The sequence below is a fragment of the Ceratosolen solmsi genome, unplaced genomic scaffold, assembly GCF_000503995.2.
Source record: "Ceratosolen solmsi marchali unplaced genomic scaffold, CerSol_1.0 scaffold45, whole genome shotgun sequence".
In the NCBI taxonomy this organism is placed as follows: Eukaryota; Metazoa; Arthropoda; class Insecta; order Hymenoptera; family Agaonidae; genus Ceratosolen; species Ceratosolen solmsi.
The window spans coordinates 55,131-78,456 of NW_011948436.1; the positions used below are offsets into that span (position 1 = coordinate 55,131).

The 23,326-nt window shown below is 25.9% G+C and overlaps 3 protein-coding genes across 3 annotated transcripts; 2 read left to right on the forward strand and 1 right to left on the reverse strand.

Moving 5' to 3' along the window:
• The first annotated feature begins 307 nt into the window (after positions 1 to 307).
• Positions 308 to 17,192, forward strand: Lint-O (L(3)mbt interactor in ovarian somatic cells). The gene is made up of 8 exons (XM_011503051.1): positions 308 to 501; positions 9,736 to 10,269; positions 14,770 to 15,230; positions 15,379 to 15,743; positions 15,856 to 16,081; positions 16,154 to 16,263; positions 16,340 to 16,714; positions 16,787 to 17,192. Exons 2-8 carry the CDS (start codon positions 9,767 to 9,769, stop codon positions 16,931 to 16,933), a joined length of 2,187 nt encoding a protein of 728 aa, XP_011501353.1. The 5' UTR covers positions 308 to 501; positions 9,736 to 9,766; the 3' UTR covers positions 16,934 to 17,192.
• Positions 17,193 to 18,276: 1,084 nt separating this feature from the next.
• LOC105365003 (transmembrane protein 59) lies at positions 18,277 to 19,758 on the reverse strand. The gene is made up of 4 exons (XM_011503052.1): positions 19,406 to 19,758; positions 19,161 to 19,293; positions 18,726 to 18,991; positions 18,277 to 18,623 (listed from the first exon to the last, which is right to left on the reverse strand). The coding sequence occupies exons 1-4, from the start codon at positions 19,520 to 19,522 to the stop codon at positions 18,291 to 18,293; spliced, it is 849 nt and encodes a 282-aa protein (XP_011501354.1). The 5' UTR covers positions 19,523 to 19,758; the 3' UTR covers positions 18,277 to 18,290.
• Positions 19,759 to 20,287: 529 nt separating this feature from the next.
• Positions 20,288 to 23,162, forward strand: LOC105365004 (serine/threonine-protein kinase STK11-like). Its single transcript, XM_011503053.1, is given in 7 exon segments — positions 20,288 to 20,849; positions 21,135 to 21,255; positions 21,321 to 21,506; positions 21,671 to 21,807; positions 21,876 to 22,049; positions 22,051 to 22,202; positions 22,754 to 23,162. Coding segments are annotated over 7 exon segments (1,248 nt in total). The 5' UTR covers positions 20,288 to 20,520; the 3' UTR covers positions 22,903 to 23,162.
• The last annotated feature ends 164 nt before the right edge of the window (positions 23,163 to 23,326 follow it).

Here is a 23,326-nt window from a genome sequence, read left to right on the forward strand (position 1 = left end):
CGATCGAGCGCGCGTATTTCTTCGTAGTCGGAAGGGTACCAAGGAGGAAAAAGGGAAGAGAATCCATACGGAGGCTCGCTGATCCTTCCTTTTGCAGTTTTAGATGGCTGAATCATACTTTGCATCCACGTCTTGTGTACCAAAAGCAAGCGAGCTAAAGCAAGAGTGAGAAGTGTGATTTGTGTGTGTTTGAGGGGGGGGGGGTGTATGCGTGCCCGCACGATAGAGAGAAAAAGAGAGTGAGGAAGCGAGGTAGCGCGCGCGCGCTTAAAAAGCCGCGCCCGCCGGTGCCGCCGCCGCCGCCGCCGCCGCCGTCATCGTCGTCGTCGTCGATGTCGTTTCGTTGTCTTCTCGTCATCGTTACTACTCCTACTGTCTAGTTGAGCGGCGCGCGCCAGCGAAGCGTGTGGCCGTTCACGTTCGATTTTTCTACGGCCGAGCAAGAGAGAAGGAGCTATTGGAGGAGGACGACAACGGCACTTGCAACGAGTGCAACACAAGGTAGACGTAGACCGGGTACATGAGAAAATGGGGGCCGAGAGTCGTGCATGAACAATTACGCCCGTCGTCTTCGACTTCTATTCATTTTTTTCTTTCTTCACTTTATCGTTCGTTTTACGTCGAAACGTCAAAGTAAAGGCATACGCTGGGCAAACAAGCGGCACGGAACTATAGAGATAGAGAGTTAAATTGAGTCGAATTGATTGAATGAGTAAGTGAGTGAGTGAGAGAGTGAGTGAGTGAGTGAGTGAGTGAGTACCACATAGCGCATTTCTGCATGCGTAATTGCATTTAGGTGTACAGCGACTACGGCGATCTCTTTATCGATATTTTCTTCTTTTTTCGAGATTTTTCACGCGTCGCACGGCATTTTTCGGAGTCGCTGAGCTACAGCGCGTCGTCAAGGCCCTCGCCTCGCCTCGCCTCACCAGCCTTCTTCCCTCAGTCTGCGCAACGAGCCTTTGCCTTTTCCTTCTCACGCGCAGTCCCGGCCCTGGCGGCAGCTTCTGCGTACCTCTGCTCTCTCTCTCTCTCTCTCTCTCAGTGTTGCGCTCCCTTTTGCGCCGGACGGCTGCTGTGTCGCGCGCGCGCTTCCCCGGTCTGGAATTAATTGCGTTGCGCCTTACAAGTCGCAATAATCCACACCGCAGTTGCTTGGCAGAGGTGTGTGCGCGTGTTCGCTGGGAATAGTTGTGACCTGAGAACAAGAGACAGGTACTTCCAAATGTAACGTGCTGCAGGATTATTCGGTGTAAGGAAATTTCCCATGCAGGTTGAAGGTCTATAAAGCTCGCATTCGGGACGTGACTCCCACAACGGCAGCTTATCTTAGCGCTTCCTATGGACGGACTATGCGTCGAATAATTGATAAGTGTCGTGGTTGCCGTCGTAGGCGCCGTCTACACATTTGTACCCGGCTCAAAATTTAATCCAAGCAAGGTTCAGAATGTTTGTTAACCCAAAGACTCTTCGTTGTTCCGAGTTGCTTATGCAGAATTGGGAGCGCATGGAGTAAGGTTACAGACGCGTGTAATCGTGATAGCCGATTTCGCAGTGGTTTGTTTGCAAAATGCAGTGGTTTGTTGTGTGGGCAGTGCTGTTTCTCAATTGTGCGCCGAATTTTTTTCCATATCGCATACCTGTATGAAGCTACCCGCAATAGAATTTTGTATGATATTTTAACGTATCTTTGTGCTTATATTTGTGTCCTTCTCGTAACTTTCTATATACGAATCTCCGAGTTAGACACTAAAGAAATGTTGTGTATTCGATTCTTTAAAACTCTATCCTGTGTATGTGTGTACTTAAAACAACAAAAAGGATCTTTCGTCTCGTGTTACTGACCGATGCGGTGGCACTGCTTTTTCTCTACAGTTGCATAGCTTTATCCTGCTCCATACTTGTAACTATATACATCTATATATCCGTCTATATATGCGTAATGGCACGCGGTGAATTGTTGTTAAATACCCAATTACATTTATGGGTTTATCTATTAGATAGGATTAATTATTCTCTTGCGTACCGATTTTTTACGTAAAATATTTCATTTATATATTCGTATATTTCTTTAAGATTGAGGGTCGACATATTTTCTACTTTATCGACACCACGTTTTCTTTCAACCGTTAAAGATTTTTTCTGATAAAAATGTCTAAATCTGCTCTTTCTTTACTGATACATGTTTAATTCATATATAGATCATTACAAATAATAATAATAAATGGAAACAGGAAAAATTTTAAGTTTTCCTAAATTCAATCAGATTTTATTTTTGCATTTTTTCATTGTATTTTCACTAGTGTAGATAATTGATGCCTACATGACAATAAATAAAACAAAATTATAACAATGATTCTCAATGTTGTAAAAATATTTTCAATATTTAAAATACAAGTTACAGTTTATTTTTCATTAACATTTTTAATATTTATGTAAATTGATAATCTTCGAGATTCCGGTTCTATTGCAATACGTACTATCAATTATATGTAATTTGAATTAATGCTACTCCTGAAAATTGATTATATCAATGATAAGTAAAAAAGGTACATGGTGTTAATTTAAAAATTTAAAAATGAAAATGCATGTGACGAATGGTAATACTAACGGTATCGTAAACACGTTTGCAATGATTATCTTAAAATATCATTGCAATTATTAATTTTTTTTTTTTTTTTTTAATAAAGAATATTGTATAAGAAAATGTGCATACATTTTCTAAAATATTTTTAAAATTATTGAAAATATTAAATCCATATTCGGCTGTAACCGAGCACGATACATAGATCGAATATTGAATTCTCATAATTGAGCACGATTTCGATGCAACAGAAGAACGTTTATAAATTTTAATCACAGACGGCTCATTTTTGCTTTATCGTGTATGGAAATTGATAAAGGTTATGAAGAAACTAATTTATCATTTAAATCAAGCGTTCCTATACTTTTGTAAAAGTGTAAACTGTAACTTCCCTACCTGACGTATTAAAAAGGGTTCGTTCGCTCCCTTTAGAAATTGTTCGCTTAGAATCGGGAAGCTCATTAAGAAACAGTTATCACTTCGGTTATTCCCAAAAGAACTACAAACGCAAGATTTTACATTAATGTAGGTAACATATATCCGCACGCGTACTTTTATAATTTTCCTATTTGTTGCAACACCCACAATGGTTTTGAATAATTTTTTTCGAGGGAAATAATTTGAAGACACCTGTTGATTTTTTGGCTACAACGATATATCTGATAGATCCATAATTGGTGTGACAGCTCTAACTACGGATGGAAGGAACGTCAACCGTCCTGATGCATATGTGCATGCGCACGCCGCCAATAATTCCACTGCTCATCCCATTACACTGGCTATCGTTCCTCCCCTGCTGTGAATCTCGTGAATGCCGAACTGTTTTCGAATCGAAATTTATATTGTATTTCATTATATCTGTGACGTATTTTGGATTTATTACGTAGTGCTGATGACGACGGCACTTGGACCTTAAGGCCTCGCTGTTATCGTTTCTTTCCTTTCTTTTGCCTATTAAATTCTGATCATACATATCTGGCCGTACGATACGCACAAATTTCTTATGAATTATTGATGAATTTAAAGTTAGTATAGTTGCGACGCGACGTCCAAGTCATTAAAATTATTCTTCTTTTTTGCTATTCTATGTTCTTTCGCACAGCTTAGTGGTACATATCCCTATATAGTATAACACTGATTGTCGATCTTGAAATAATTGGGTAAATATGTACCTTAAAGTGGACATATTCTTAAGCTTTCTTTTTTATCACATTATTGATAGATATTTAATAAATAATGCGGAAAAATTTTTTCTTTTAATTTATTTGATTTGATCGGCACAAACTATAAGAGCAAACGCTGAATGATATCTTTGTTACGAATGACAGTAAATTATATTTTCTTACTTGATTTTCCATTTATTCAAAAGATCAAAATAAACAATTTTGTTGATTATAGTTAAATTTAAAAATCTTTTTTCATTTAATTATTAAGCTACGTCATAGATTGGGCCATGAACAAGTATTATTGTATTATGGTCCATATAATGATATTCAGTTGAAAAACTAAATGTAAGACCATAATACAGCATATATCACAAAGATATATCATAAAGATGAATTTCACATATGAAGTGTTAAGAATTCTTATTTGTTAATCAATCATTTTTTCAAAATATCAAGTAATATCTAATAAAACTTATAATAAATAATAAGTACCATTTCTATTTATCAGCAAATTACAGTTTCTTTTAATATTTTTCCATAATTATGTTAAAGGCCTATTAAAATTTGGCACAATGAAATTAATAAGTGAAAATTACATTTGTTCATTACAAATCGTTGTGTAACCAATTTTTCATATTATTTATTACTATTTTTATGATAGATACCATATTTTTTAACAACTATGTTACAAAATTTGCTATTTAAATGATGGAAATTTCATATAACATTTGTATTGATTAAAGTATCTTTACATAAGCATTCCCAAACTTGATATTTATCATCAGACTAAATTTTTATTCAATACAATGTGTATGAATATATACAACTACGATCATCTTTTGATCAAGGTAGAGTCAGTAATATCTTATAATTCGTTTTTAGTGATTTTTAATTGCTCTTTATGTCATAGTTCACTAATTTAAAAGCAATACTGTTTATTCAAATGCTAATACTAAATACTAATATAAAGCAATTTTTTATTATAAATGTATTGAAGACATTGCATTTATTTAACTAAATACTAATATAAAGCAATTTTTTATTATAAATGTATTGATAAATTAGCAAACAAATTTTAAATATTTATATCTTTACTGTAATATTATTGTTCAATTTTGTTACTATTATAAATATAAAATATCTTTTTTATTAAGTGATTTTGGAAACTCAGCACTGATATAAATGTAACCAAGCTACTGTAATATTAATTAGAGCATTAAATTATGACCTCTCTTAATTCATATAAATTAAATATTGTCTTTTATTTTACTATTCATATAGTTTTTGCTCCAGCTGTATGCTGAACTTATATTTATTAATACTGTTAATCATTGTATTTCTAAAAAAGTATTACGATTTTTGGAACTGCATACAACTATATATTATTGATAATATTATTTTTTAAATAAAATAATTACGAATTTTGATTGGAATAATGTTGATTGGACGTAATTGCTACTGTAATTAATTTTCAGAAGAAAAAAATCATTTTAATATATTAGTGGTTTAAAAGAAAACACAGAAATGTAAATTGCATTACTGTTTAAAATATCTAAAGAAATTTTTTAAAGAAACTAAGGATCCAATTACTTCTGTTATTATAATAGTATATGTTATTATAATAGTATTACTACTGTTATTATAATAGTAAGCATTTAGTTTAAACTTTTTACTTATTTTTTATAAAGCTTGTTTGTTTATATATAATAAATTTTTAACATTTTCAATTGAAGTTTTCTACTATCTTTTATTAAATTTAAGAAGTATAACTATTAAAGTGTTTTAGTATTTACATTAAAAACAAAATATTTTTGTAATCAAATAATTTTTCAAAAGAATATTGACTATAAGACCTGAAAGTTCGATGCTAAATTTTAATCGAAAATTATTTTCTGTTATACATTACTTCCGCGGATTTTTATAGAAACTTAATATATTGACTTATTCTCATTTATAATATATCAGAATAATTTAAAATTATGGGAAGCAATTAGAATACTGAAACTGTACAAAGATAAATAATGTATATTATTATTTTTAAATTATTTGTTTTCAGTTTTTATTATTTCTTGCTAGATTTATTATATATTAAATTAATTCGCATAATAGTGCAATAGAAGCTATTTATAAAAAGTTTAAATTTTATTATAATTTCACTTTTTGTCAAAAATTCTTTGTAATTCATTAATGTATTATCATTTTAAAAATTTATTTAATTAAAATATTAATTTTAAAAATAAAATTTTTAATTTTAAAGATTAAAAATGTTCATGTTTGTTCACATCAAAACTTACATGTAAATTTTGGCTGAGATATTTCCTCCCTTTTCTCTTCAAAAAGAAAAGTTTTATTTTACAGTCAGCGTATGTTCATAAGAATTACAGTAATTTAATTAAATAACACCATTCGATTGCGCTAAAAATTGATTTAAAAACTTCGATTTGAAAAAATAAAATAAATAAATTACCGACAAATGACTTATACTGCTTACTACTATAATAATAAATTATTTATATATTTTTTAACATATTTGGGAATGGAATTCTTGAGAAAGATTATTATTTAAAGTAAAATAACCTCGTAAGTGGAAAACTTAATTATGTAAGTGTGTGAAATTTGCTCGGTTGATGAGTTAAAACACAGTAGCTTGTGCTTCCCATTTGATATATGATTGTCTAGTTTGATTATTCTGTAAATATAGTAATATAATTCCTTAATTTTAAGTATCTCGAAATATTGTTATTATGTATTGTTTATCAAATATTTTGTTTTATTGCAAAATACTTGGTTATTGAATATTCGAAAATTAAATTAAAGATTAAAAATTAAAAAAAATTAAGTAATAAGATTATACAAAATATGCAGCTAATTAAAAAATTAAAAGAAAAGTAATTATTCATCGTTATATATACAAATTTATAAAAGCTGATATCATTATTCACATAAATTAAATACTATATTGTAAATAAAATTAATTTTATTATGAAATCTATGTTAAAATATCATTGATACTATATATTATTTATATTACTTTAATACTAAATTGGTCGCTTATAATATACATAGACAAATATTTGTGCAGTATATTTTCATACTGTTTTGTACTATTAATTAACGAATTAGGCTTTTTTATAAAAAAATTTTAAGTCATTTTTCAAGTATTTGAGTTTCTTTAATAATTATTTTTATAGTGAATTATTAAACGTTAAATTTAAATAAGAGGGCATGCTGAATAATAAATTAAAACGTGAAATACACCGCCTCTAGCACTTCTTAACGTATTTGAGTTTCTTTAATAATTATTTTTATAGTGAATTATTAAAATAAACTATTTCAAATATTGAATAAACGCTATTCTTGAATGAATTATTGTATTTAGTAATTGATACTAATTGTGTTTTTTATCTGCTTAGACCCTCAAATCTGGATTTTTTTGTTAGGGTTGATATATTGGCATAATGTAGCTAAATGGTAATGAGACCTAATATATTAAGTTCAAAATTTTCATTGTTTTTAAAATTAATTAAAATTAGTGATACAAAAAATATGTAACTTATGATTAGTTGTATTTTGGAATGTATCATTTGGTATTTTCATCAATGTTTCTATTCTTTATACGGTAAAAAATTAATGATTTGTTAATTATATATTGCTTCTAATTACATAATAAAATCGTATATTTACACTTTTTCCCTAACTTTTTCCCTAACTTTTTTTGCTAATTAATTTTATAATTAATTTTTAATCAACAAGATTTTTCATGATTTTTGATTTTCTAACTTTTTCCAAATATAACTTTTATATTTTAATTAGATTTTAAAATTTATTTTATTTATTTAATAAATTTTCATAAAATTTCACTTCTGATAATCTATGGGAACTGTCGTTATCTACGCGATTAAAATAGTTAATATTGATTTAATATTCCACTTCTAAATATAAAATATTTTACTCACTATCTCTATTTTCTTACATTAATGTTGTGATTTGATGAAGATAAAAATATTGTTTTCCATTAAATATTTTTAGTAATTTATGCGGTTGTTTATCTTCTCGTTTTATTTTTAAATTTTATAGAAGTTATTTTAATAAATATATTGATAATTTTTTCATTTCGATATTTCATATTAATCGTATTATATAATCTGAATTATTTATATATATATATATATATATATATATATATATATATACTAATATTAATAATAATAATAAATAGTATCTCAACAAAATGTTACTTAATTTACTTAATTAAGTTAATCCATATTTTTGATAAATTTTGTTAATTTAAATCTATTTTAATTTAAGTTAAATTTTTAGAAACTTAGCATTAGTTTTACAATTAGTTAGAATTTACACTGATAAATTTTTATAAAATTATAATTTAATGTTAAATGTTTTGTGAAATATCATTATAAGAATTTTGATATCAATTGACCAAATCAATAATTCAGTTCATTATTTTGAAGATTTTCCAATTTTTTTAGCATTTGAAAGCTACCTCTTTTATAATAGAAATTTTTATAAAATTCAGTTCATGGAATCCATTTAACCATTTTTTGTGTGATGCAAATTGCAGAGTTGGTAAAATGCCAGAGATAATCTCAACTTCGGATATTTCTTTAATAATTCTAATTTATTTTTTTTTAATTTAACATTTTGGGAGAAAAGAATGCTCACGTAAATCGTACTTTCAATTATTAATTTATTCACTTTCAATTGTTTAAGTTTCACTGATTAGTTTATTATTTTTATTGGTTTTTTGCATCTATCGCTGAATTAAGAGGATTTCTAATGAATTTACCTATATTACATAATATATTACTTTTTAAAGTTTTAATTATAAACAAGATAAATATGTATTAAATAGTAAGACAAAATTACACTGCTTAGAAAAATATATGCGTTAAATTTTAATAACAGCATATTTTTTAATCACAATGTACCATTAATTAAATTTTGAAAAAATTGTAAATTACAAGTTATATGCGTACAAAATAACAGAAATATTTTAAATAACTAGTTAATAATATGTTAGTTTCTGTGTATTATAGCATATTACGCGATAGAAATATTTAAACGTAATTTTTTAAAGGGACTATAATGTATTTCCATTCTAGATCTAAATTATTAAATGAATTACTTGAATTAAACAAATAATATTAAGATCCATCTATGTTTTTTTCAATTTACTTTTCTTTATAAAATATTAAAAATTTACGAAACAAAGAAAAGTTTTAAAGTGTTATATGTGTTTTAAGTACTTTAAAATTAATAACGCTTCTTTAATTTTTATGTACATGTCGATGAAGAAAGTTTTTATTAATTAATAGTTTAATATTATAATTTTTAAATAGAAGATATAATTATATAATTTATTTCTTTAATAAATTGAAATAAATGTATATAATAATCGTCCGTTTTAGATCAATTATTAATTAATGGTCTTATTATATAAAAGAATTAATATACGCATAAGCATAATATTAGACAGTTAAAATACTTGTTGACATATTCATTTTATTACTGTTTTTACTGTGAAATATTGTTTTATGAATTACCAAGTAAGAGCTGCTCAAATAATTTTATACTTTTAAATATTAATAATTAATTATAATAGTCTTTGGTAATGAAAATTTATAATTCATTTATATATCAATTATTTAATATAATTGATTATTAAATCACACAATTTAAAAATGTCCACTTTCATTTAAAAAGAAATATATATATATATTACATATTTCATCAAGAACGTGAGTGAAAATTTAATCACTTTACATTTATTAAATAAACTACTTAATTATAATAATATAATGAACTGAAATTTACATTTATATAATATTTTAGGTGTTTAAATTTAAAGCTTGTAATATTTTTATTATGCATTAACATCTTTCTTACTCTTGTTTTAAAATATATTTTGCATAAATTAAAGTGCATAAATTGTGAGACTTATTAAATACAATAGTTTCAACTTTTTAGTTTAAGGTTGCATCTCGGCTAGATAAATACAATGGCGAGCACCTCCGAGAAGACATCTGCAGCTAAACGTGCTGTGGATAAGGCTGCGCGCAAAGCTGAAAAGAAGCTACAGCAGCAGCAACAACAACAGCAGCAGCAACAGGAGGCTCAACAGCAGGCTAACAGTAGAACCGAGGGCGGCAAAGTTGCACATGAAGAACAAATCCTCGAGGCCATCGATCAGCTTCGCCGGCGGAAAGCTCGTCCAGACGCTGACCGTATCTGCAATTATTTACTGCGAAAATTCTCAGTGGATGCACGTGATACCATCGCTGATCTCCACCGACTCATCGAGGCTGAAAAAGTAATACAGGTAGACTATAAGGGCAACACCAGCTACAGAAATGCCTCAAAATGGACGAGATTACAATTATATAAAAATAGGCCCGAGGGCTTCGTTAAGGAGAAGATCAATTCCAACATGGTAGCAGGCGCCGTAGCTGAATTAGTTGTCGAAGAGCCGGATTATCTCGATCAGGGTGTACCAGCTTTCAGGTTTGTTTGTCTTATCCAAGTTCCTGAATTAATTTATTACATCAAATAGTATAATGATATTTAAGTTTAGAACTCGTTTTAATTTTTACGTACATTTAGAAATGACATTTCAAAAATTTAATAAATATTAATAAATATGTGACATAATACAAATGTTTAATGTTACAATTTTTTATTAACATTTTCTAAAAATTGCAAAATACATTTTCTAAGTATTTATGAATAATGAATATAAAATTCATTTTATTAGATTTATTTTGTGAGATCCTCGAATGGTTTTCAGAAATTAAAAAATTAAAAGATATACTTGCTATTATAATATATTAACAATTAATAAAAATATCCATTATTTAGATTTATTTGCCCTTTTAATATGGTTTCGTTATATTTTAGAATAAATAATTAACATAAATAGTATATTTTTAATTCATTTCTTTTTAAATTCATTTTTATAAAGCTTCGCCTTTCAAAGATTAATTAAAAATTATTAGGATTATTTATTATTTTTGTTGTATATTATATATCAATGCAACTGTTAAAACAGTACACGTATATTGTTTGTAAACTTTACACACTTCCCAAAAATATAGCAATGAATTTTAAAATATGTGTCTATTATAGAATTAGTTAATAGTTTCATTGATATATCCACTATGCACTTTTTAATATAATATAAATTAATTATAGGCTTTTTATAGAAAGAGACGTTTTCTTCATTGATAGTATTCTGAATTTTGAATTAATTTTATTACATTTACTCTATTAACTCTATTTACTCTATTTTAATAAATAAGTTATAGTTTTCTGGTTTATTTTAAATCATGAAAGTACTTTTTAATCTAAATCATTTTATTTGAAGTTAACACTGCACTAATATATTCAACTTTTATAGATTTTACTATATTATGTAATGTTCATATTCAAATATTTATATTTGAATAATTAAAATTGAAGTTGATTTTCGGATTTTTTTGGTACTGAAGTAATTTCATAACAGAACACTTTGAAAATTAGTTACACCGTTACAATGTATTCCAACACAATTGTACTTTGTAGGTATTTAAATATATATTACACATCAGCCATGCATATTACTCAAATTTTCTAATTTGGTACACTATTTTCAACAAAACAATGTTTTATGATCTAGGCCTATACAAATATTAAGCTTTTATCATTTTTGTTTACTAATTTTTAAATATTTTTTCAAAATTACTCGTTCCAGTAAATTTTAATTAGAGTATATACCAGATTTGCCCGTAAATTATGATTTAAATCTATTTGACAGAAAATTACTTCGATTTATAAATAAAGATTATCTTCTACTACAAATATTTTTACGCTAAAAAGCTCTGTATTTATTTTCATATTTTTTTAATTTATATTTCATTTGCATAAAAAATCATTAATAATATATTTATATATAAAGTCCAAGAATTCTATCTATATTAGTAGTTATTATCATATATATAATTATTTAAATAAAATTAGTATTAAAGAATATTATAATATCAAAATAATAGATTGGCTGAGCTTACCCATAAATCTTAAGAACTACTTGAGTGAAAAAGAAAAATGTTCTATTTAACATTTTGAGGCTTGTTTTAAATGCATAACTTTTTATTTTTAAATCTTTCGTAATATTTAATATATTTATGTTCTTTAATATTATAATATAAAATACAGTTGTACTATTGAATGGCATCATTTTTAAATTATCACACACAGCAATGTTTAAATTTAACCTCGCTGTATTAAATTCTATCATATGTGTTCTTTATAATTAATACTCTGTTTTTACAAGTACCATTTGAAAAGTGGCACTTTATGTCTTTTAGTGACATTAGAATTTTATTTTTTGAAATTAATTTATTTATTTTAATGATTTTAGAGTCTTCCGATGTTTTAATTAAAATTTCTCAATTTAAAATTTTATTATCTAATTATTAATTTTCTTCTAACATAATTTTTCAAATTTTTATTATTTTTATTAATAATATAAGTGTTATGTTACACTATTTGTGCAAGTTACCAAGTTATCAGGCATCAGGAAGATAGATTGTTTTAATAGTAATCCATTTCTTGAATTTGAAATGTGTTAATTGTTATTATGAGATTGTGAATTTTCTGGTTGTCATCAATCTTATATCGAGGCGAATTACTTAACTCAAAAAAATGATTGGTATTTTTATTTCAATATTATTAGTTATTTAATATATTGTTTCTTTAAATATAAATAGAATACTCCGTACCCTAGATTTTAAATTGTAAGATTTGATTATTCATTTTTTTTTACCGAATCGTAATTTATAAAGTACTTATCTGTTTGAATCCTAGTATGCATCACCACATTCAGCTTCTGCCCATAAAAAGCAAAACTGTGAATTTATTGTAATGTTTTTAGTAATTGATTTTTAATTTCATTAATTAGGTAGTGAGTAATAAGTTATATATTTAATGTTATGTAATAGTTGAATTTATACAATAATTTATATAATATAATCATTATATAATTAGAAACTTGATATAAAATGATATTTACTGAATAAAAAATTTATTTACAATTTGTCGGAAAAAATGATAAATGAATTTCAATATTAAAAGAAAAAAATTTTAAATAATATGTTTTGCTTAAAATTGGTTGATTTGTTAATTTAAATTGTTTTGTATTTTATGTTTATTACAATAATATAATATAGTTTCAATTTTTGTAAAAACTATTTCTGTATACATTAAACTGTATATTGACAATGTTTATATTCACAACATTAGTAAATTAATTCTTATATAATATTACATTTGAAATTGTTTTAAATTTATTGAAATTACTGATTTATTATTTAACTAAAAATAGTATAAGTATTCGAAAATTAAAAAACAAATATTTAAAATTATAATGTTTATAAAGAAAATTTTTAGCCTATTGAAATCGTGATTTTTTATTTTAAGTGTTGCTTAGTTTGTTTCGTTATCGGCATTACTGAAGTATAGTAATAAAGTATATTTTTTATTGAAAATGAAAAATTGACAAACGATTTTAGGATATACACACTTTCATCAATTTTATTGTATATTAATTTTGTTAAGGAATTATTTACTATTAATTTAACGATTCACAATTGATTTAATATTAAATATAATAATGCAATTAATAAATATATAAAATATATAATCTTTTTAAAATCGTTTTTATAAAAAGTATTTTATAAAAATATAAAATACTTGCAATGTGTACATTTATTTGTAAATTATATTTAAACTCAAATAACTTCAATTTAATATGGATTACTTATTGAATTTTCACAATGAATACTGTAATTATTCCTCTTATTAAATTAATTATCGCTTTATTGTCATCGTTATCTTTTTTATTAGGATTAAGAATGATTTTTTTTATTAAAAATGTATACACAAACTATAGATATAACTATACTGCAATAGTTTTTGAATTTAAACTTTTAATTTAATATTTTTATTAATAATTTCAATGTAGCATAAATTTTAATTTTCTGAAGAACTAGTTATTTTTATACATTATTATAAATTATTTACTTGGCATAATTATAATGGATTATATATTATAATAATTCAATTGTCTTTTTAAGAATACGTATTTTTACTATTTTTACTCTTGTTACTAAACTGTGTTGTATATATATATACATATGAACAGAGAAAGAGAGAGAGAGAGAGAGAGAGAGAGAGAGAGAGTATTTGTAGCTAGAATCTTAAACTCAATTTTATGTTGTACATTGTTATAATTTTTAATATTGCCTGTTAGTATTGATAGGAATAAATAGTACATATAAAAAACTTTTAGACCTCAATATTAAATTTAATCAATATTTAAATTGTTATATTCATAGAATTAACCTAATTAATATCGAATAAAAAGTGGATACGCATAATTATATATAAATAGATATATATATTTCCTTTTGTGTGTATTTGCTTGCGTGTGTAAAATTAACCTATATTAATGCTAGATAAAACGTAAATATATATATATATATTTATATGTGCATATGTGTACAATGTAAGCTGAAAATATTTGTGAGTTTGCATTTTTTTACAATAAAATAGAAGATATTTAAAGTTTTGGTTTCAGCTTACTGTGTTATGTATTACATATGCAAGGTTAGAAAGTTGTAAGATAAAATGTAAGTTAATTATTTTTGTAAAATAACAAAGAATTATTCTTGTATATATTTAGATCGAGAAACATAATTAGTTTATGAAATAGGTTATGTTTAATTGAAGTATGAAAATTATGTAAAAAGTCAAGCATAAGTATTTATAATTTTTAATTTAGAAATTATTAATTTATATTTCTTATCTATTTTTTATGCAATTAAAATATTTAAGTTTGCTCACTCAAGCACATATTATTTCGAACTGTTTTAAAATATTTTACCAAAAAAAAATTAAAATCATAGAATATTACATTATTATTATTATCAATTTTATTATTGTGATTCGTTAACTATATCATATTTTTAGGTTAATTGAGCAGTTACTAGATGGAGTTTCAAATCCAACTTCTCGTCGAATGGTTGAAGATTTCTTAGGCAAGGAAGTTGCTAGTGGTAATCTGGCAAGACTATCCAATGGCAATTACTCACTTGTTGATGGTAGCAATATGGGCAGCAATGGGGCTGTTGCATCTCAGCATAATGGTGATATCGTTTCTAAAATAAAAGGTTCTAGTACAACAACAACAACAACAACAACAACAACAACAACAACAACAACTTCTTTTAAAGCAGCCAGCAATCCATATGATTTAAATGAATTTGAGGAGTTTGCAGAAGAACATGATTCTAGTTCAAATGTAGTCAAGTCATCTAGGCAAACTAGTCCAAAAACAGATTTAGAACCTATGAAGAAAGAAGATTGTTATGAAATTATTGTTGGAAGAAGGCAAATAAATGATGATGAAAAAAATCAGTCCAAGGATAATGGTTAGAAACAATTTAAAGTATTTGAAAATTAATTTAATTATTGATTAGGATTTTTTATGATTGAAAATTTTAATAAAGCAGTCAAATAAAAGTTAAATAATTTTTCTAATACTTTTACTCTTAATACTTTATTTTCTAATTTAAATAGGAAAACTTGATAATGGATGTCGAAAAGAAGATAATGTTAAACACAATGGAAGGACATTAAGTTCTCCAAATATAGAAAAAGAATTTAAAAATACAACAGATGCACAATCTAATCATAAGAAGTCTAAAACTGAGAGAAAGCAGAGGCTGTGTGTGAGAAGTGACGATTCAACAGATTTAATTTTTAAATATGAAGATTATAGGAAAGAAACTAATTATAAAGATGAGTCAGATAAAAGGGATGATGGGAATGATAGACTTAGTGAAGATGGAGATGGAGATCAGGATGCTGGTAGAAGTTCGACAAATCCTTCACCCACTCCATCTAATAATAACGCTGGAAGTTTTCGAAGTGCTAGAAGAAAAGTAAATGATCTAATATGTATATATATATATATATATATAATGAAAAATGGATATATAAATAATTTTATAAACAGTAATTTTTTGTTTATGCTAATAAATGTCTTTTTTACAGAGAGCAAAGAAAGTATTTGATCCATCAGATAACATGGTTGTAAAAAGAAAACGAGGAAGACATGCGAATATTACAAAAACATCATCTAATTCACAGCAAGATTTACAAGATTCTATTAAACCTATTGCTGTAAAAGAAAGTCCTAAAGATCCTAATAGACATTGTAGTTTGTGTTCTAAGGATAAGCAGGAATCTCTTATAGCATGCCGCGATTGCACCGTAAGAGGTACGAATTAACAATTTTTGTTTATATTTTATATAAATATTTTGTTTATATTTTACATTTCTCTTATTATAGCACATCCATCTTGTATATATACTGCAGACGAAATTGTTCATAAAACGCATACAAGCTGGCAATGTGAGCGTTGTAAAACTTGTGTAGTTTGCTATGAAACTTCAGACGCGGTATTTAAAATTTTATATATATTTTAATTAGAATATTTTAGAAAAATAAAAATATTTCTTATATTTAAATTTATAGGGTCCTTTGGTGACTTGCTACAGTTGTGATGATGCTTATCATTATTCGTGTCTCTCTCCTCGTATTCCTATTTCAAAAACTAAATGGTATTGCAATGATTGTAATCAAAAACAATTTAAATCAACTAACCAGAACTCAAATTCTAATTGGACTAATAATTCTTCTGAACAACAATCAAATAGTATTTCAATATTACCACCAGTTTTAAGCCCGCAAGTTTCACCCATTAGAAACATGCCAGAGCATATAGATGATGATACTTTAAGAGATGTTATAGATCCAAATATACCAGATGCATCTGATTGGACTTCAGAACAAGTTTATCAATACTTTGCTAGATTGTTTCCAAAAGAAGCAGAAATATTCAGGCATCAGGTATATTTTAATATTTTTTTAACTAATAAAAATATAAGTAAATTAATGAGTATCAAACCTATTTTTCTTCAGGAGATCGATGGACATTCATTATTACTTCTGAAACGATCCGATGTACTTGGGGGCTTAGATTTACTTCTAGGTCCAGCTTTAAAAATTTATCGACATGTGTTAAAATTACAAGTTCGAAGAGATGATCCTCGGCTTTATTGGCTTTAGAATTGGATTACCTATATATATATTGCTATGTCACCTGGTTATAATTGTGATTTTTTCATTGACAATGATGTTAATTAAGTTTGATTTATACTGTTCCCATTATTTTAATTAATACTCTTAAAACGAAGGTATTAAGCGTGTACATATTAAACCAAATAATTTAAAATTTTTTTATAGTATTAAGAAGTATTCAAAATTATGTTTGAAATAAATAGTACTCCAAAGATATTTGCTCTTTTATATCTTGTTGAAATAATCAGGGTACACAAAAAATTTTGTATTATATAAACAATTGTAAAAATTAATAATATAAGATTTGTGAATCTTGTAAGATAAAAACATTTTTCACCTAAAAATGTATGTTCTTTATTTATCAATGTCATTGTTATAATATAATACAATGTAATAAGTATATAACATATAATTTATATTTATATAATTAATCGTTTACAATTCTAAAAATTTATTAATATATTATAACATAACTAGAAAAAAAAACAAAAATTTGATATCACAACGTTTACATATCACATTTTATTTCAAATTTAAATAATTTAATAAAATATACTAACTTTGTAATAAAAATGAAACAATTGATTATATATTATTTTATATTATATTAAATATTTATAACTGTAATTGTACTACATAATTTTATATTATTTTTATTCAAAATTATTGATTTTTATAATGCAATAGATTTGTAATAGAAAACAAATTAAATTATAATATATTGCTTTATAATTGTTTTAATGATGGGATCATCATCGAGTATGGTAATACTATATTAATATCTATTATTTAGCGAACTATACAAATAATAGTAATGTATATATAATTTTATGATTAAATTACTTATACATATTAAGAATAATATTGATCACTCATAAGTACTATTAGTATTACTATCTATTGAGATCAAAGTTATTTTGAAATAGCTTATCGATTAAGATAATATTACTTACAATTATGTAACACAGACAAAACTACAGCCTAATATTTGTAATATGTTGTATAAGATTTTTTTTCATACAATAGATGTCTTTACAGAAGTATCATTCAATTAATATATAATTTGATAAAAAATTAAAATATTTTTATAATGTTTAAATTTAAAATATTGTTTGGTACATATAAATAGTATCACTTCTCACAATAAATGTATTATGTAATACTAAAAGTCATACCAGTAAGTTAATTTAGCATTTCATTAAGTGAAAAAAGTAATTAATTTTATGTTTATGAAACAAATCTAATAAAAATTTGATTCAATTAATCAACTTAATAAGATTATTTAAAGTATTTGTATTTTATAATAAAATTTATCAATAAATTTTTTTCTTCATTTTATAACTTTTTAAACTTGCAAATTGAGTTTATTTGTATCAACAACCTCACTATATTTAGGAGGTGGTTTTTTATGTAAAGGAGCCTCATCGGGTAGATATATTGTGACCTTATCTGGAATATTCGGGTTAACTAAAGTTATTTTTTCAGTAGAATCAGTTGATTTCTCTGGAGATAGACACAGCCACAGAGCTGATAGTGCTGCTGTAGCAATAGCTACAGCTAGCATCCAACGAGGTATTCCTGTATGTCGAGAAGCACACTGTAACCAATCGGATCCTGGTAGAGATGTAGACTTTTCATTTTCTCCCAAATATTCTGCTGATACACTGTAATCCATTGTCTATAAAATAAAAAAAATGATTGAATTGTAAACTGCATGTACATTATTACAATATATTGTAATAAAATAAACATTTTATTATAATTAAAATAAAATAAATACCTCTGAATCAATTGGAATTGTTTTAAAGTACGTTTTGGATAATTTGAATTCATTAGAATTCCACCATTCTGGTAACAATTCTTTCCCAAATACAGGATCATTTAAAATATCAGGAGACATTACCAGAATATTAGGACGTATACCATCTTCTATGTGTATAGTAATTGAAAAGGGCGATAAACAATTTATACGCTGAATTGCCATTAAAGCACAGCCAATTCTACAGGCTGTTAAATCTTGTTCAACTAAATATGCTTCAATACAAGCTAAATAAACAATTATAAATAATTTGTAGGCCTGATTAAATATAATTACAATATTTATTTATAAATTATCAATTGTGAGTAATATTAGATTTTTATTTTTAATTATTACTACTATCTGTGTGTATTAACATAAAGATTATAAATTTAAAAGAATATAGATTTAACTTACAAGCGTCACATGCATCCAAACTACTATTTAAATTATTAGGTTCTAATTTATGATGTAAATTTACTAAATTAAAGAACCTGCAACCTCTTTGACAGCACGTTATTGCACATTTTCTGTCTGGATCTAGTTCTTTCTATTATTAAATAAAAAAAAAATGAGTAATACAGTATATTATGTATCAATTTATTGTATTTAATTAAAATAAGGGAAAAAATTTTGTATAAAAATGATTAAATAAGTACAACCTCCTTGCATCCATTTAGGCACAGATCTTCTTGCTTCAAAATGTTGTAATATACCTCGGCAGAACTTAAACTTATTATAATCAATAATAATGAAAAGATCTCTTTATTTTTGCCCATGTTTGCAAATCTAGAAACTAGAAACTGTTTGAAATCTACAAAATTAGGTTATGTTTGATTTCTATATTTATTTATTATTATCTATGCGGTTAAGTTATGTATCCATATATAGTCAAAACAAACAGTATGTAATGTATTGAGAAAATCTTAATGCATCTTGTTGAATATAAATAATATACAGAGTGCTTGACGTGAGCCTAACAGCTAGACGTTTTATTTATTCTTAGTGTAATGACCAATCACGATAAAATAGTGAAGTAAGGTTAGTTTACAACCTTAATTAAGACTTCAGAGTTAAAATATGAGTTTTAAAAACGATTTTTAAGTAATCGAGATTCAAGACTTCGAGAATTTTATTTTAATAAAAATTCATCCATACAAATATAAATATGTTTATGCGAATGTGTATATATATATATATGCATATGAATAATCATATATGCATATACATGCGTAACATCGTTGTCATGTTTTTATATGCTTACGATAAATGTCATTGCTTATTAAATATAAATAATAAAAGTTGAAAATGTGATTACTCGAAAGGAAAGTCTCGAAAAACAATCGATTTATTCTTTTAAAATACTTCGATCATATTTATTTTATCGAGTAAATTAAATGAACAACCATTTCTCAATAAGTAATGGGATTCATTTTTGTCGACTGTTCTTGCGAAAAAAAATTTTAAAAGATGTTTCGAGTAATAAAGGTGTCATAAAATTCTTTTTAAAATCAACAATAAAAAGTTAAATATTTTATCCATTTATAAGAATATATCTTCGGAAAAGTGCATTTTATACAATAAGGAGTGGGAATCGAGATATGCCTTGGTCAATATTCGTCTCGATTAAGTTCGTGATCGTAGAATCCACAAGAATGGCGGTGCCGGTTTTGTTTTAGGTTAAAGGAATCGCGCGCTTGTAAAGTACGGTGCTATTCTTTTTTATTATCCATAAATTTGTCGTCTGCCTCGAGCGCGCCGTCTACTAAAAAAAATTATGGATATTTACGATCCGGACGAGGATGCAATCAATGACGAGATTTTTAGAGACCTTGATCCTGTTATGTGGACTCACCGTGAAAACAACTATGACCTGGACGATATTAACATGTTCTTCCACAGAGTTGACTCGGATCAAATTATCTACGAAGAAAAGAAAAAGTGTAAGTATATCGGAAAATACGTTATGGGTGATCTTCTCGGCGAAGGCAGCTATGGTAAAGTCAAGGAAATGCTGGATTCTGAAACTCTCTGTCGGAGGGCGGTTAAGATTTTAAAAAAGAAGAAATTAAGAAGAATACCTAATGGCGAAATTAATGTACAAAGGTTGGTTATGAGATATCTAGATAAATTGGATTTATATTTTTTAAGTTGTAGTTTAGTAATATAACAATATATTACAATTGTAATTTTACGTATAAGTATAAAATTGTAATCAATTGTTTATTTGAAATAATATTAAATAATTATACAATAGTAAATATTCAAATGAATATTAGAATTAAATAAATTTAATAACAAAACTTTTAAAGTTAAAATACTGTTATTTTTTAAGACTAAAAATATTTGATATACTTGTATTTTTTTTTACAAAACTTATTTTTACTACAGAGAAATACAGCTTCTCAAGGTATTGAAACATAAGAATATTATTGGCCTTGTAGACGTCCTTTATAATAATGAAAAGGAGAAAATGTATTTAGTAATGGAATTTTGTGTCGGTGGACTTCAGGTAAATATATTTAAGTTATTGATTTTAATATAATATTACTTGTTTTAAAGACAAATATTTGATAGGATATGTTAGAAAGTACTCCACATAAAAAATTTCCAGTTTGGCAAGCGCATGATTATTTTTGTCAATTATTGGATGGTTTAGAATACCTTCATAGCAAAAGTATAGTCCATAAGGATATTAAACCCGGAAATTTATTATTAATGCTAGATGGTACTTTGAAAATCAGTGATTTTGGTGTTGCGGAGGTATTGAGAATACTGTTTAAATTTCATCTATTGTTTGAATGATTTTTATTTATAAAATTGTTATTATAGTTAATGGCATAAAAATGTATTTACTTATATTTTTGTGGCCTTATAATTAATTTATTTCATACATTATGAAGAAATAAAATTTTTTTATAATCTAGGCCTTAGATTTATTTGCATTAGATGATACCTGTACAACTGGTCAGGGTTCACCAGCTTTCCAACCTCCTGAAATAGCTAATGGCTGTGAATCATTTGCAGGTTTTAAAGTAGATATATGGAGTAGTGGTGTTACATTGTGAGTATAACTTTTAAAGTACAGACACGATATTTTATAAAAATATCCAAGTACAAGTCAATTTTTAGGTATAATATAACAACAGGAGTTTATCCATTTGAAGGTGACAACATTTATAAACTATATGAAAATATTGGTAGAGGTGAATACACTATTCCATCTGAAGTAGATGATATGTTAAAATCTCTTTTACAAGGAATGTTGCAAAAGGATATAGATAAGAGATTTTCATTACAACAAATTAATATGTAGACCCTCAAAAACATTGGAGAGGGTACCAATTCCACCACTAAGAGGAGATGAATGGCACACTATGACTGTTTTACCATATCTTATGGAAAATCATTATGGAGCTGATAATAATCCTACGTATTATACAGAACGAGAACTTAATGGTAAGTAATTTTCCAAATCAAAATAATTCAGTTTCAAACATTTGGTGTGTATGAATAATGCACAAATTACAATATTTCATATATTATTTATTAAATTTTTGTATGGACAAAATAATTATGTATTAGCATTGCAAAGTTAAGAACGAAAAGTTTTCTCATTTGATTTTTATTTTCATATTTCATATTCAGGATTTCAAATAATATTTTTAAAAAGTATATTTCAACAATTATTGAACCTCACCATGTTGCATCTGATTCCATTGTCAGATACTTATTAATTATATTCCTCTAATTATCATCCTATTTTTATCGGTTACCAATTACAGGACTAATTCAAATACTATTTACATCATTCATGACAATATAAATTCATATAAATCTTATTTAAATATATCAATTCATATTAATAACATTCTTGCATTTCAGCTCTAATATAGAAATTATATATTTGTAATATATTTGTTTATATTTGTAATATAAATGTTGAGTAATATGAATTAAATAGAAATATACTTCTTATAATCATGATATTGAGTATGCATTATTTTTAGAGGATAGAAAACATAGTGAAAAGGAGATGAAAAATCTTGAACTGAGTCATCAAAATAAATCCAGTAATCAAGAAAGTGGTAAATCAAGATGGCAAAAACCAATATCATGCATCAATGTTAAAAAATTTTCATCATGCAAGCCATCGTGATTATATATATTGATAGACTATACAATTTTATACTCAAATTTTGATGATAGTGACAGCTGTGAGTTATTTCTGTATTGAAAATACATTCAAAAGTGTCTGAGTATTATGTATAGTTCCAGAATCTCTATTGTAAAAATAATTATTAACACACAAATTTTTATCCAAATTTAAGAAAATCATAAATATTGTAAATGCTTTTGTGATATTCATGTACAGTAGATTAAACTATAATGCTTCTTTAACTTACAGAATTTTGTGGAATCATGAAATGTTCTAGGATTTTTATAAAATTTAATAACGAAAGTCTTATGTATGGTATTATTATCTGCAATATTTTTTATTTGATAATTATATATTAAATTTTTCGAATTTTTTAATTCATGTTTTTACCATATTTAAAAAAAAGAGAAAAATTATTCAAAAT

Coding starts and splice junctions, on each gene's coding strand:
- Lint-O (XM_011503051.1), top strand. CDS start 9,767: ATGGCGAGCACCTCCGAGAAGACATCTGCAGCTAAACGTGCTGTGGAT. Junction 16,082..16,153: donor CCGCGATTGCACCGTAAGAG/GTACGAATTAAC, acceptor CTCTTATTATAG/CACATCCATCTTGTATATAT. Junction 16,715..16,786: donor CAGAAATATTCAGGCATCAG/GTATATTTTAAT, acceptor ATTTTTCTTCAG/GAGATCGATGGACATTCATT.
- LOC105365003 (XM_011503052.1), bottom strand. CDS start 19,522: ATGGGCAAAAATAAAGAGATCTTTTCATTATTATTGATTATAATAAGT. Junction 19,294..19,405: donor GCCTAAATGGATGCAAGGAG/GTTGTACTTATT, acceptor ATTTAATAATAG/AAAGAACTAGATCCAGACAG. Junction 18,624..18,725: donor CAATTCCAATTGATTCAGAG/GTATTTATTTTA, acceptor TTTATTTTATAG/ACAATGGATTACAGTGTATC.